This window comes from Euprymna scolopes, chromosome 20 (assembly GCF_053919585.1).
Source record: "Euprymna scolopes isolate OS-2025 chromosome 20, ASM5391958v1, whole genome shotgun sequence".
Lineage (NCBI taxonomy): Eukaryota > Metazoa > Mollusca > Cephalopoda > Sepiida > Sepiolidae > Euprymna > Euprymna scolopes.
The window spans coordinates 46,539,578-46,556,209 of record NC_136501.1 but is presented as its reverse complement, the minus strand read 5'-3'; the positions used below and the strand labels follow the sequence as shown (position 1 = coordinate 46,556,209).

The window sequence follows — 16,632 nt, the reverse complement described above, 5'->3', positions numbered from 1 at the left end:
AAACAAAAAGACTTTTTAGCCAAGAAACACACAGAAAGAAAAAAAAAATAGCATCCATTTTTTTTCTATCAAATTCATTTGCTGTTTTTATTGAAAACTATTTTCCCCCGGATTTTTGATATAATTTTCCATTAAGGGCTGTGCGTCTCACGTTCGTAAATAACAAAAATTTTTTTGTAGATTTTGGTGTGCTAAAAACGAATCTGCAAACCGTTTCCGTCGCAAAAAAATAGTTTTTATGATATGAAGAAATTACTTTTTCGAAAAAGTGGCGATCACTTTTCCATGTAAATTTAACTTAAAATGAGCACCCACTTTCTAGCCACCTGAGAGAGGGGGGATTTTTTCCCATGTTTATTGGCTAAACAGCTTTCGTTTATGCTTACGCATAGCGTAAACGAAGGCTACGGCTGTTAAATGGAAAATAGTCCCAGAGTTCAGGGGTTATTACCATGCAAAAGAAATCAGACAAAAAACTTTTTAGCCAAGAAACAGAAAAATGCCCCTTTCTCAGGTGGCCAGAAAGTGGGTGCTCATTCTAAGTTAATTTTAGATTGAAAAGTGATCACCCACTTTTCGGAAAAGTAATTTCATGAATGTCATGAAAACTTTTTTTTTGCTACATAAACGGTTTGCAGATTCGTTTTTAGCACACCGAAATCTACAATAAAATATTTCGTTATATATGAACGTGAAACGGGCCTTAAAGTAAAATAATACCGGATTTTTTTTAGCAGATTTGCCGTTTAGTTGTACAAATATCCTCAAACCAGGTAATCACTAAAAGGGATTTTTAAAAGTCGTCACCTGTATCGAGCAAAAGTTTAAAACCACCGATTATATGCCAGCCTACATCATGGTAACATATATTGAGTGAGTTCCTAACAATATTTTGTATAGTTTTTTAGTTTAAACTCATTTTCCCAAAATTTCCCCAAACTTAACGTGTTCGATACAGTCTGCCGCCATTTGTATTTTTCAGATATACCGATAAACATTGAATGTTTTTGAACCGATTATACATTACATAAAAACACTAAAATCTTATCCAGTTAGGTAGAACACTTACTTTTCTTGCCTTTGGTAACATTTATTTGTTATATATTTATTTTTTGACAACTTCTTTGTATCTGTGTTTAGTAATATAAACCCTTTTCATTTAATGTAACGTTTAGTCGGCTCGAAAAACAGTGTTTATTGGTGTATTTGAAAGCTACAAATGGTGGTGGACACTGTTGATTACTTTAAGTTAGAGAAAGTGAGTTAAAACTAAAAAACTATAAAAAATACTGTCAGAAACCTACCGATTATGCCAGCCTATGTCATGGTAACATATGTTCGGTGAGTTTCAGACACTGTTTTGTATAGTTTTTAGTTTTCAACTTACTTTCCCAAACTTAACGTATTCAACAGAATTTGCGACCATTTCTGTTTTTTGAGCCAATTAAACATTTTACATTACATAAAAACACTAAACAATTATCCAATTAGGTAGAAACGTAAATTACCTTACCTTTGCTTTCATTTATTTGTTTTTGGACGACTTTTTCGAATCTGTGTATAGTAACCCCTCCCTCCCCCCACCATCAACCAAATATTAATTACTAACTCACATTTTTTAAAACAACAACAAAAAAAAAAAAAACATTTAGCGTTTCAACATTTTTGCTACGTTCGGCTTCATCCACTGATTGTTGGTCAAGTCCAAAACATGAATGATTGACAGAAACTCTCGAGGATCCAGATCAAATTCTGCAAGAGTACCATTTTTTTCAGTTTCGCCTTTTTTTCACTTTTTGCAGTGGATTGCTGTACTAATATAAGAAACATGCATTTTCTCTTTTATTAAATTTTTCCATTACACCAAATTCCACTGCAACGCGTGGCAGGGTGCAGCTAGTATATATATATATATATATATATATATATATATATATATATATATATATATATATGATAAATTTATGAAAATTTGCTCCAATTTTGTACCCTGTCTTATCTGACGGTTGCTTTACACACTGAAATATATGGTAACTCATATCTTTTGACGGGAGAAGAACCTTCAACATGCCTGTCTACCTTCACAGTTGAACACATACTCATTGCATGTTAAGATCTCAAACAAACCCGACAAAAATACTACCAAATAGACAATATAAAGGATGTGTTTGACAAAGTTCACGTCGGCAATATATTCAACTAGCGAGAGGTGGGGGGGGCAGTCAGTTTTGCCCGGTCATAAAATATGCTTAAATACGATATTTTATTTTGTCCAAAATGTGTATATATTATTATAGATTTTAATTGGAATTCAGTATTGAGATGAGTATTATTTATATTAATAAATAATACTCTGAGTATAATAATGAGTATTATTAATAAAATAATAATAATAATAATAATGAGTATTATTTATAAATAATACTCTGAGTATAATAATAAGTATTATTTATATTAATAAATAAAACTCTCTATCAACTGCACCACGGGCCCCGAAGGCACAGTTGATAGAGACATTGAATCTCTATGGTTCCAGATGAGCATTGCCTGAAGATAGCAGTTTTAATCCTACCCAAAGCCAGCCAGAGGCTTACTTGGCCAAAACGTGGTGAGACAACAACAAATACGGATGGCAGTGATTGCTGAGAATGCAGTTAGGAGATTCAAAGTTCCTATCCATCGCAGTTACCACCTGACAAAGGCCAGAGGAATAGTTGGCCGAAACGTTGACCCCTTAAAAACCATTTTAACCGGCTAAAGACTCATAAAAGAACGGTTCATAAAAAATCCAATCAGAGGGAAAAGTTAAAAATATCCTTTCTCTCTAATAGGCTTATAAGAGTAGTCGTTGATGGGCAGAAATCAGAAGCTCACAGTATTAATGTTGGCATCCCTCAGGGTCCATCCTGAGCCCAACTCACTTCCTGATCTACCAAATCACATTTTTAGATCATTCCTAGACATTTATGCAGACGACACCACAATCTATGGCAACACTTCAAAGGCTGACAATGAACAAGATCTTTCTGTTCTTGAGCATGTGGTGCAATAGGGTATGGTGGCTGGTTAATTTCAATGCAGCTAAAACCAAGCTTTTCTCTTTTCATCATAATCGCTCTGACCCCCATCTGGTCCCAATTGAAATGAATGGTTCTCATCTCGGGGAAGCACCATGTCTTGAATAGCTTCTGGGACTGGCTTTCATTCCTGATCTGAAATGAAACTCATACATCAAATCTGTTGCCAAGATCACTGGAAAAATGGTTGAATCATTGTACCGCTCCAGTAGGTATCTGACTGTCAATGCAATTCTCTGTATAAGAGACAAGTATGTCCTAAAATAGAATACTGTTGCCACATCTGGGTAGGAGCTGCTTGGCGTACCCTATCATGCCTTGATAAACTTCAAAATCAGCTTCAAAACCTGCAACCTCTTTTCTTTTTTTTTTTTTACATGGAGGACACCACTTATCAAGGCCCGAAAGCCACTCGGGGATAAGGGTTATTGCATGTACAGTAATCAATGGGACAGTATCGTAGCAATAGAAGTAACGTTGCGAGCCTGTCTTTACCCTCCCTATCATTATTTTCATGGCAAGTGCTCATTTGAGCTCCAATCTATGGTCTACCCCTTGTCAAACTTTCACAAAAACACTCGACTAGCTACAACCGCTTATCAGCAATTTCCCCCACTCTCTATCTGTGCCTAAATTTAAACGCAAATTCCATGAAGAAAGCTTCTTTCCTAGAACTACTCACATGTGGAACACTGATTAATTGGTCTGCTTCCCAGCCGATTACAATATGGTAGCCTTCAAGTGCAATGTGAATGTAAATGTTCTTGTTGGGCCGTCCCCTTAAATAATCCAAGTTCTATGCGATCTGCACCCTTGATGATTACAAAACTATTACTAATTTAATTAAAAATTACTAAACTTTACATTCATTAACCCTTATCCTCGAGTGGCCTTTTGGTCTTGATAAGTGATGACTTCCTTGAAAAAAAAAAAAAAGTAAACATATCAGATAAAAAGCAATGGTAAAATGGAGACTGAAGTGGACAGCTGGAGAACAACACCCGGCAGAACTAAGGATACAGAGAGGCATTCTCCAGTATTGCTGTTGTAGTTTAAAGATATAAATTCGTTGATTTGCATATGAGGGATGTGGCTGCATTAAGAAGGCTGAAAGACAAGGAGTCAAGTGTTTGGCAGTGAAGAGAACAAATCTAAACTAAGAGGTAGTACGAATTATGGTGTCAGTAAAAAGGAGCCCTGCCAATTTCATTCAAATGACAGCAATAATGCCACTCGCCAACATATCCAAAGAGATACAATGCAGGGTAGAAATAAATAACCTCATGTATATGGATAATATGAATTTACTACCAAAAAAAAAAAAAAAAAGGAGCAGGAAACACTAACAAGTACAAGTAAAATTTTTAGTCAGAATATAGGAATGGATTAGTAAGTATTGAATTTTTTATTATTATTATTATTATTATTATTATTACATTTTCACCCCAAACAAAGCACATTGCCACTTTGGTGTAGGGGGCTACCATCAGGGACCTAAGTTGCAGGGTTACTATGTAGAGAGTTTAGCAGCAAGATGTCTGTTCATATTACACTTGAACTTCTGCATGTCAGTTGGGGAAACAGGAAACCGGAAGAGAATTCCAAAATCTAGCAGCTCTGGTGAAGAATCTATTAGAGTACCTATTTACTATGCCTCCCCACGGGACAGAGTTAGACACCAGGGTCGTTTTTTAACGTGGAGAAAAGGTACAAAAATAAAAATTGTCTCAGTCGTGAAGGATTTCTCCTCCACCGAAAGAGAACAAGAAATAGAAGTGTAGCATCTGAAGGACAGATACTACACTTTGATCTTGTCCCGAAAGAGTAGAAGGCCTTACATCTAGGGATCTCTACTGTGTAGGGGTGGGGCTTCACTGCTTGTTGGGTTTGTCGGAGGTATTTTCGTCGAGGGGGCACAAGGGCTTATAGTTTGTCAGAGCATTCACCATTAAAATATTTGTAAAACAGGCAGAGGGATGCAACATTTCATCTATAGGACAGGGGCTGAAGCTTAGATGACAGTTCAGGATCTATCTGGTTGGCAACTCTCTTTTGGACCCTGTCAAGGAGCGAGAGACTAGTAGCAGATGCACCAGTCCAAATGTGACAGCAGTATTCCATACATGAGCGAATGGTGGCTTTGTAGAGGTACAGAATACTTTCAGGCATAAGTAACTTTCTAGCACAGTAGAGAGAGAGCCCACCTTCTTTGCAGCAGCCTTGGCAATGATCTCTATGTATCTATTCCAACTCATGTTTCCTGTGAACGTTAAGCCAGGGAGCTTGAACAAAGTACTTTCAAGAATTGAGTAAATGTCACAATTAAAGAACTAGAAAAATACATGACACAAAATCGAGGGTTACTATTTGTACCCACTAGGAGTTCTGACACAGATCATCATAAGAGATTACACACTGGCAACAGGTGCATTATCACAACAGCCATTTTTGTCCACAGCGTTTGCATTTACTGTTTAAATGTGTCTTATCGATCCTTGTTTTCATGTGGTTTGTTCTGATAGCGTTATCTTGTGCGGCTGTTATGAGGAATTCAGTTTCTCTGTTTAGGTATCCTTTTTGTAGTCATGTCCAAATCTTTTTATTAGTCTTGTCTTTTGTCATCCCCATGAATCGTCCATGTAGCTGTTTCTCTTTCCATTTTTCTTTTCTTGTTTTATCCCTTATCTCTTCTTTTTCTGTCTTGTTCTTTCTTTCAGTGTCTCTCACTCTGATAATTATTCTTTAATGTTCTGCATTATGCATATTTCTATTTCTTTTTTATGTCATTTATACAGTCTTCTATACAAACTAGTCCTCTTCCTGTCTTTTCCTTTTTATGTAGAGTTGGTCAACATCGTCCTTTAAGTGTAGTGCATTGAGTTTCCTGGTCTTCTGGTCAAGTTGTCTCAGTTCTTCTTTGGTCCACCCAATAAATGGTCCAGCGTACCTTACTAGTGACACTGCCCATGTGTTTATGCCTGTAATTAGGTTTTTCCTATATAGTTTGGTTTTGAGAAGTTTTCTTGTCCTTCAGATATTCCTTTTCAATTTTCTCTTTCATTTCTGTTGATATTTGTAGCTGTCATGTCCACTTAGTGCTCTCATCTCCATTTGGTTGGATAGTTTTATACCTTTTTTTTACATAGGGGGGGGGTGCCACTTATCAAGGCCTAGGAGTCACTCGAGGATAAGGGTTATTGTGTGTACACTAATCAGTGGGATAGTATCGTAGTAATAGTTAGTATTGGGGATTTGATAAGGTGTCATTACTTAAGGGAGCGGTTCATCAGGAATTTGTTTGTGTTGGACTTGAAGACATCCAAGTTGAATTCGGGGGGGAACAGGCAAGCGGCAGAGAGTTCCACAGCCGTGCAGTTCTAAGAAAGAAGCTTTGTTCATGGAATCTACGTTTTGATTTAGGCACATATAAAGAGCGGGGAAAATTATTGACAGTGGTTTCAGCTAGTCGGGTGTTTTTCGTGAAAGATTGGCGTGGGGGGGGGGACCAGAGAATGGAGCTCAGACGAGCACTTGCTATGGAAATAACGATAAAACAGAGACAGGCTCGCAACGTCTCTTCTGTGGGAGAGAGGTTGCAGGGAAGAGAAAAGGTCATCCCCCACCAAGCCACAAAGTCTATTTTGTACTCTGTCAAGGCAGGACAGACTGTTTTTAGCAGCTCCTGCCCAGATGTGGCAGCAGTACTCCATCCTTGGAGGTACTTGGCTTTTATACGGATAGAGAATTGCATTAGCAGTGAGATATCTTCTGGAGTGGTAGAAGGATCCCACCATTTTCCCAGCGACCTTGGCCACAGACTTGATGTATGTGTTCCATTTCAGATCAGGAGTAAAGGTCAAACCCAGAAGCTTATCAAAACATGGGGCCTCTCTTCCAATGCCTCTAGTTTTCCCCTTCTCATAACCACCAGTGTACACTTTTCCATGCCGAATTCGATTCGGATATCCTGCCTGAAGATTCTGGTTGTGTTTATTAGCATCTCTAGTTCTTCTCGGCGAAAAAAGCGACCCCCTCTCTGTAGAAAAGTGCCCAGTTAAGGGTGAAGGAATTAATGTTTTTGGTCAATTTTTCGATATTTGCCGTCCAAAGGGTCAAGCTTCAAAACGATACAAACCTCGTGAAAATCCGTCACCTTGTCGAAAGTTTTAGGCATACATACATACATACATACATACATACACACACACACACACACACACACACATATATATATATATATATATATATATATATATATATATATATATATATATATATATATGCGCACGACAACGGATCAACCTCTTTTTGTAACGTCATTCAGTGTGCATGGTGAAAGTATGCAGTCCCTACCCCCGATTTAATGACTGCCTATTTCTAATTGTATGTATTTACAAACAAAATGCATTGCAAGATCCACAGTTTTCATAGATAGATAGATAGATAGATAGATAGATAGATAGATAGATAGATTATACTATTTATCATTAAAATGAGGAAAATGAAAAAAGACAGAAAAATCTTTCAATAATTAGTTTTGAAATTGCCTACCAAATGTAGAAAATTGCAGACTTGAAAGTAAAGCTGAAATTGGATTTTGATTACGCGTTGCTGTTGACAACGGAAGCGGAAGTTGTACAAAACTGCCGAATAATAAAAAAAATGGCTCCCAAATGAACTCTCCTCACTTCACATATGCGACATAACGTTTTTGAAGCGTATTTTAGTATTGCAGAAAAAAAAAGATGGATGCCAAAGAAGAGAACACAACGACGGCGCCATTAGAAATTCAACATATTTTATCTAAAAACACAAATTTGAAGTATCTTCCAGATAAAAAAAAGGTGAGTTCTTTTTTTTTTTTTTTTAAACCGCCGAAATGTTTTCTGCGGAGTAGAGAACCAACCACGTGTTTCTCTGTTATTTTCGCTAATTCTTTTTATGACTCCCCTGTTCCTCAAAATATAAGCTTTTTTTTTTTTTTTTTTTTTGATATTTTAAATAAAAACAATCAATTTTATTTCATTTGCAAAACGTACTGTGATTTTTTTTTCTTCGGAAATCTGGAAGAACGTTCATTTGTGTTTATTGCAAAATTTCAACATTAATCGGGAGTAAGTCACAGAAATTGTTTAGAACGGAATGCGTTTCGGATTCATGAATGGTTTTAGTATTACTTCCAACCAAGCAATTTTGATTAGCATTACGGGCATTTTGTAGTATAGACAAAGACAACAAATCGAAAATGGTAAAAAGGAAAATAAATGTTACCAAATGCTAGATAACTTATTCTATCAACCTGATTAAGTGTTAACTTTTATTTGGTAAATATGCGCTTTAATTTTAAAAAGTTAATTTTTAAGGGTATTCTCAAAAATTGACAGCGTGCGCGAAAACAAACATGGCCGTCAGTGAAAACAATAGAGAATACATTGGATAATAAAGTTTTTTTATACCATAAAATATATTTGTCTGGCGACAATTTTAGGTGTGATAATCATTTAAAACGAACCCGAATACCTCTACAAATGAATTTTGGAAAAGTAAGTCTTTAGTTGGTACTCTATCGCATTTTGACCACATTTTCTTAAAAATAATTGGTACTTTATGCACTTGTTATTTGGTGCTGAAATATTATTTAGAAAGCCATTTTTAACATGAGGAGAGGCGGATAACTATTCTGTACTTTCACCTTAGAAAAAAAAGAAGGGTTATCGTAAAACTTTAATAGGGACTCCTGTTGCAGATGTCTCCCTGGTTTTTACTTTCGCTTTTCTCGCTCACGTACCCTATTCCGAATTCGTAGTAGCGAGCCAACATCAGTTTTTTTTTACACTTGATTAAAAAGTGTAAAAGCCTTTGGGTTTATTACATAGATTCGAGAAAGTTGTCAAAAACAAATATATAACAAATAAATGGGTACTCATGCAGAGAGTGATCCGTGCTGAAATAATAACGTTATTATTTAAAAAGCCATTCTTAACATGGGCAAGGGAAGGTGTTTTTGTACCTATTCTGTACTTTAACCTTACAATTGAATAAAAAAAACATATCATAAACCTTTAATTAAACGTGGAAATACGATTAAAAAAATAACGCTGATCACTCTCTGCATTAGCACCAATAAATGTTATCAAAGGCAAGATAAGTTGCTTTTCTATCTAACTGGATAATTTTTTTTAGCGTTTTTATTTAATGTAACATGTTTATTCAGCTTGAAAAACATAGTGTTTACCGATGTAATTGGAAAATTCAAAATGGCGCCCGGCTCTCTGTTCAACACGGTGAGTTTGGGAAAAGGAGTTAAAAATAAGAAACTATACAAAATACTGGATAAAACCCACCAAATATATGTCAACCTATGTCACAGTAACCTATTGAGTGAGTTTCTAACAGTATTTTGTATACTTTTTTTTATTTATTTTTATTTTTTTTTATCTCCCTTTCCCAAACTTACCGTGTTCAGCAGTCTGGCGCCATTTTGAATTTTCCAATATATATAAATTGATTTGGTAAACACAGTATGTTTTTCGAGCTGAATAAACATTTTACATTATATAAAAACACTAAAAAAAAAAGTGTCCAGTTAGGTGGAAACGTAACTTATCTTGTCTTTGATAACAATTATTTGTTATATATTTGTTTTTTGACAACTTTTCGAATCTATGTGTACAGTAACACAAACCCAAGCCTTTATTCATAGTATTTTCAAGTTAAATTTAGTTTTTACGATATTTTTGTATATATTAATTTGCTAACAACTTTTGTAATCGAGGAGAAAAAAAATAGAATTTTTACTTGATTAAATAATTCGAAATTAAAAAAATGGGTTAATGTGTACTGGTTGTCCAATTTCCAAAGAATGTTTATTCTGAAAGCTGTTCTTAACATGGGGAGGTTGGGGCTGTTTTTACGGAAAGGCATTTTCGGTAAATATTGTAAGAAATTCCATTTACATTCGCCATCTTTAATTTTGAATGAGTCAAGTGAATTGCTTGGCACTCTTTTTTTGTATCATGCTTTTATTTTTTAGTCCAAGCAAGAACTCTGCAAAGGATGGACTCCAATTCAGCAGCTCCCACATATAAAGGGAGCTACGTCAATTTCTTCATGTTGTATCACCAAACTGTTGGTGAACAAAGGATCACATCTCTACAAGCAGAGACAATTTTATATTGCTGAAATTATCCTAATTACAGGATGACATTCATGAACATTTCTTCATGGTTATATTTACCAAATATTGGATCTTATCTCAATTCAACTAGAGTCCCAAGCGACTCGCATTATGCCTAATTATAGGCACCAACATTCCCGCAGAGTCCACCATGAATATACATGGATCCTTCCGAGGAACAAAGAACTAACACTTCAAAAATAGGAGTTCATACTACCGGCTCTATGCTATAGAGGCAAAACTGGCCACCGTTTTACAAATGGACTATACCAGAACCAATAAACTTTCATTGCCGTTACTTTTGATAAATTTTGAGTTTGAAAGGTATGGCTTTTGTATTTGTGGATTCATTTGCCTCTGGAGGGAGTAAATTGGGATGTGAGAAATAATTTCTTACAATATGAGGAATCACTCCACCCTCGAAAATTCCTTGTAAATTGCTACTTCTATAGATTTTCAAGGACGCTAAAAACAAAAATAACATTTAAAATTACGGCAAACAAGGAGTTTCCAAGGTATGAAGAAATGTTAGTTTTAAAAAAGTGGGGGGATCACATTTCTAAATAATTCAACGTAAAATTTAACGTGGCCACAATTTTTTGATTTATTTATTTTATTTATTTTTTTTTTTTGTGGTTGAAGTGAATAGTATCAGTAAGTAAAGAATTGCCTTTTAGAAAGGTTTTATTAACTGTAAAATACACGTACGCTCTTGAAAGGATCGAGCGGGAAAATGAAACAGAGGGCGCTTTTATTATGAATGTCAATCCCAAGGGGGATAACTCTTAACAACAAATTAAATCATAAAATTTTCCCCGTCCTAAAGTATTCAAGTAAGGGGTGATTAATTATAGACAAATTTTTTTTTTTTTTTTTTTTTTTTTTTTTTACAATCACATAAGAATCATTTTATTTACAAATAACATATGAACCCAAACTGCAGTTTTTTCAGTATTTAGTCACAAAATCCTTATATTTACTAGGGAATTGTCGAACTCGGGACGACCTCCGCACAGATTGGCAGGAATGCTGATTTTCAGTATTATTTTTTAGTGAAATCTGATTTTCTTCAAGATCAGACGATTGATTTTTGTCTTCCTCATGACCAATGTTTTCATTAGTAGAAGGTTCAAATAAAGTCTCTGAAGTAGTAGGATTATTATTAGAGTTTTCTTCATTTGATGAGTTTGGAGCTAAGTCTCGAACGTTGACAGTGGTTTCAGTACCAGAAGGTAGTTGAACATAAGCGTAGTGGGGGTTGACATCTATTAGGGTGGCAGGCGTTACAGGAGGGTCATGTTTACTTGTTTTAGTGTGGTTTCTAATATATATTGGGCCTGGTTTAACCCAAGAAGGAATTGAAATTCCGGAAGCAGATTTACGACTATATTTAAAAAGTCTATCATGGGGAGTCATATTAGTGGCAGTACAAAGTAATGATCTAATTGAATGAAGTGCGTCCGGTAGTATGTCTTCCCAATAAGGTAGTTTCATTTGATTAGAATGTAATGTTGTTTGAATGGCCTTCCATAAGGTACCGTTGAGTTTTTCAATCTGTCCATTACCTTCAGGATGATACCTACTTGTTTTAGAAGTAGCAATTCCTTTTTTGTGTAAAAAATCCTTTATTTCTCTTGCTAAGAAATCAGAAGCACGGTCAGTATGTATCATGTCAGGCAAACCAAAAACTGAAAAGAGTTTGTTTAGACAGTGGATAATGGTTTTGCTTGTCATATCTCTGCAAGGAAAAGCGAAAGGAAAACGGGAATACTCATCAATTAGAGTAAGTAGATATTTGTTGCCATGTATAGAAGTAGGTAGAGGGCCTTTAAAATCAAGATTTAATCGTTGAAAAGGTTATATGGCTTGAATGAGAGTCCCTCCATTGGTATTGGCGAATTTGGGTTTCAGTAATTGACAGGATGAGCAAGAGTCAGTAATATTCTTAATTTGATCCAAAGTAAAAGGGAGGTTCCTCGTTCTTATAAAATGGCTTAATCTTGAAACACCAGGATGACATAATTGTTTATGTAAATCACGAAGATCTTGTAGATTGTAAGTAAGAGCAGAGATGCGAGAGAATGTGTCAGCAGCAATATTTTCAGGTCCAGGTCGATAAACTATAGTGAAATTGTATTGGGATAATTCTATACGCCAACGACATATTTTGTCATTCTTAATTTTAGATTTTCTTTTATTGTCGAATATGAAGCTGATGCTCTTCTGATCTGTGATGACTTTAAAGTGCCTGCCGAGTAGAAAATGTCGCCACTTACGGAGAGCTTCTACAATAGCGGCTGCCTCTTTTTCTACTGCATGGTGCTTAATTTCGTTAGTATTGAGAGTTCTTGAAAAAAATGCAATAGGACGACCTTCTTGATTTAGTGTTGCAGCAATGCAATAGTTACTAGCGTCCGTTTCTACTTCAAATTCTTTATTTGGATCTACCGTTATTAAAGTGGCGTCTTTTAGATCATTTTTCAATGTTTGAAAAGATTTTAATACAGATGGAGGTAGTGGAAATTCTTTGTTTTGATTTAGTAATAAAATTTTATCAGAAAATTTTTTAATGAATTTGCAGTAATAGGAAAACATTCCAACTATTCTTTTTTGAGATTTAAGATTCAGCGGAGGTGGCATTTCGAGTAATGGTTTTAGTCTTTGATAATCGGGAGCTATTTGATTATTTTCTATGGTGTAGCCGAGTAGAGTAATAGAACTAGAAGAAATTATGCTTTTATTTTCATTTAAAGTGATGTTATATTGTTTAGCAATTTTGTAGAATTTTTGAAGATTGTAATCGTGTTCTTCTTGATTTTTCCCACATATAGTTACGTTATCAACATACACAAAGGTATCGGTTAGATTTTCTTTTTCTATAATATAGTCTATGCTCCTCTGGAAAGCACTTACTCCATTGGTGACGCCAAAAGGAAGACGAGTAAATTGAAAAAGTTTGCCACTTACTTCAAACGCAGTGAATTTACGATCAGCATGATTTATAGGTATTTGGTGATAAGCAGATTTTAGGTCGAGAGTAGAGAAGATGTTATATTGAGCGATGTCGTCTACCATCTTATTGATATTAGGCATTGGGTAAGCGTCTAGTTCCGTGAATCTATTGATGGTATCGCTGTAGTCGACTACCATTCTTTTCTTATGATTCTCATTCGAAGTTACAAGAACCTGCGCTCGCCACGGAGATATCGAAGGTTCAATTATGCCTTCTTTCAACATTCTAGCAGTCTCTTCTTTTATGAATTTGTTGGCGGCAAAAGTGTAACGTCGGGATTTTGTCGCAATAGGAGTAGTATGAGGAGAAAGATTAGAAAAGAGAGGAGGGGGTGGAACGTTTATGGTAGGAAAAAAATTATTCGTGTTTATAGCTCCAATTATAAGTTTGTCTCTAGGACCGTCGAATTTAAGTGTTACTTTTTTATATTTTTTTAAAATATCTTTTCCGATTATTAAATCAATGAAAAGGTTTTCAATGATTTCAATTGTTATTCCAGAATGGGTTTTATCTTTCAGTATTAAATCCACGACAGCTTCGCCAGTTATTTTAGCATGTTGATCGGAAGCAGCCAGAGCTATAGTTTTGTTTTTAGGTATTGTGAAGAGTTTAAGTTTTTTAGCAGTATTTTCATTAATGAATGTTTTTACACTGCCGGAGTCCACCATAGCGTTCACGAAGTGCCCGTTAATTTGGCATTGAGTGAATGTGACATCTTTGGAGTTAGTTCCTAGTCAGGATAGAGAAGGTGAGGGGTAGTCAGAGTCGTCATAAAGAACAGCAGTATGAGTGTTAGAAATAGAAGATTTACACACTTTAGCCCAATGACCATTTTTTTTGCATTTTTTACATTCGGCGTTTCGTGCAGGACATAAATATCGAGGATGACGTGATTTTCCACAGAAAAAACAAACCCCTTTTGGATGCATATTTTCTTTAGTCACAGCTATACGATTGTAGCCCGAAGGATCATTTGTAGCTGCTACAGTAAAGTTATTTGCGTAGCTTATCGAATGCTTTTCTGCTTGTTCAAGAGATCTGGCCGTGGCATATGTGTCTTGTAAAGTCAGGATGGGTTTTTCTAACAGTCGTTGTCGGATGGACGAAGAAGAAATTCCGCCGATGAAAGCTTCCCGAATGTATTGATTTTTGTTTTCTTCAGCAGAAACCGCTTCGAAGTTACATGTTTTGGCAAGCATTTCCAATTATAGTATGAAGGCATCTATATTTTGTGTTGTTTGTTGCTTCGTCGTCATCAATCGATATCTATTATAAACAATATTTTCAGGTTTTAAATAAGCGGCGTCCAATGTTCTTAATGCACTATCGTAGTCGGTTTTATCGCTTATTAAATCGAAAACAGAGGCTGAAATACAATTGATCAAGGCAAAGAAATTATCTGAAGTGTTTTCGATTAATCCGTTATTATGTGAGCGGATATAATTCTGGAGGGTTAATTTCCAATGCCTATAGGATTTTTCGGAATTAGGGCATGTAGGTTCCACCTCGAATCTGTCGGGACGTAAGATTCGATCCATTATTTTTTTTATTTTTTTTTTTTTTTTACAGTTAATAAAATTGAAGTGAATAGTATCAGTAAGTAAAGAATTGCCTTTTAGAAAGGTTTTATTAACTGTAAAATACACGTACGCTCTTGAAAGGATCGAGCGGGAAAATGAAACAGAGGGCGCTTTTATTATGAATGTCAATCCCAAGGGGGATAACTCTTAACAACAAATTAAATCATAACAGTGGTGCATTTCTTTATATTTTGGAGACTACTTGTTTCCTGGAATTTTAAACGTTAGTTATAATTTTAAAGGATTTTCCAAGGGTAAATTTTCGGGTGGTCCCCCAGTGCACTTTCACCGAAAAAGTTAGTATTTTTACTCTAATGAAGTTGGAGATGATTATACAAGGGAGATAACTAGCATCAACTATGCAAAAAATAAATTTTTTTTTTTTAAATAGATAATTTCGGACGCTAAAACAATCGATCAAACAATGAAACAGGTGTCAGTATTTTTACAATAGTCAATAAAGCAAACAAAAAAAATAGGGGGAAAAATAGTACTTATGAAAAATACGGACCGTACTGAAATAACATTATTACTTAAAAATCAATTCTTAACATGGAGAATGGATGGCATTTTATAACTCTTCTGTACTTTCACCTAACAATTTAATAGACAAAAGATACTATAAAAATTGAGTTTAACTTGAAAATCCTATCTAAAAAATAGCATGATCCGTATTCTTAGTAAGTACCCAAAAAATAAGTATACAACAAATAAATGTTATCAAAGGTAAGATAAATTACTTTTCCACCTACCCTAGAAACCTAATTCAATAAATGCTACCAATTGTGTGAAAATGTAATGTTCTATTAATATTTTGTTTGATTTTCTATTTTTGAGTGATTATCGAGGATTAAAATAACTAATGAAACTGTCATTTTTGTTTTTTTCGTTGTAACCCAATAGACATGACATTATTTTTGTTTCAAAGTAAATAAATATTTTAAAACAAGTTAAAACACAAAAAGTTATCCAGGTAGGTAGAAAAGTATTGCTTTTGGTAAGATTTGTTGCATATTTATTTTTGGTACTGGTGCATATTACAAACTAGATTCTGACACTCATGCTATGAATCGAATTTCTTGTAAATGTTTGGCACAAACAGCCGGAATTTGCCAAACACTAGTCAAGTTGCTAATCTGTCAATCAGCAAGCGATAACAGATGCGGCGGTTAGCCAATACATAGCAAGGCAGACAACTTTTGATTAATTGGAAGAAGATAAATTAAGTTCTTTAATTTATTATCAATCATAACAATAAAGCACACAAGAATGAAGTTAACCAGCCTAGATAAGATATTACAGATGCCGGAGCAAGTCCTAAACCCTAACCCCAAAACAAAATCCTAACCCCTTCCCCCAAAAAAAGTAATCGGTGTATAAGGTGCAATAGTATTTAATAACATGAAAAAAAAATGTTTACTTACTTCCGCAAAAAATAAAACAATATTTATTCATGAAGTTTTTGGTAGGTTGTGGCTATATTTAATTGTTTGTCCAGTTTTTTTTTTGTTGTTGTTGTTTTAATTGTAGTTATTGAGGTGTTTTCTCCGTCTCTCAACAACAATAAAAATCTTTCAGTTGTCTCCACAGAAATCTCGCCCACTGAACTCATTCGTTTTTTTATACACTTTCTATTTTGCCACATTTGCATATCTCCTGTGACCATGGCTATCATGTATATGTTTCTTTTCTTTCTCCTTGTCGGTAAGTCAGCTTTTCATCTCTGGCTTTCTTTTCTTTTTCACGCTTTTATAATTAGTATCGGATAAATGTTATTTTATTTAT

At 34.9% G+C, this 16,632-nt stretch overlaps 2 protein-coding genes across 2 annotated transcripts in view; one reads left to right on the top strand and one right to left on the bottom strand.

The window, feature by feature from the left end:
- Positions 1-7,733, bottom strand: part of LOC145241411 (axonemal dynein light chain domain-containing protein 1-like) — a 182,933-nt gene extending 175,200 nt beyond the window's left edge. Inside the window, exon 1 of the mRNA XM_080104340.1 lies at positions 7,629-7,733. The gene's annotated coding sequence lies outside the window, so the exon portion shown is untranslated. The remainder of the gene's footprint in view (positions 1-7,628) is intronic.
- LOC145241413 (surfeit locus protein 2-like) overlaps positions 7,718-16,632 on the top strand; it is a 32,099-nt gene continuing 23,184 nt past the window's right edge. The window contains exon 1 of the mRNA XM_080104341.1: positions 7,718-7,921. Coding sequence (XP_079960467.1) covers positions 7,823-7,921 — 99 coding nt within the window. The 5' untranslated portion in view covers positions 7,718-7,822. The remainder of the gene's footprint in view (positions 7,922-16,632) is intronic.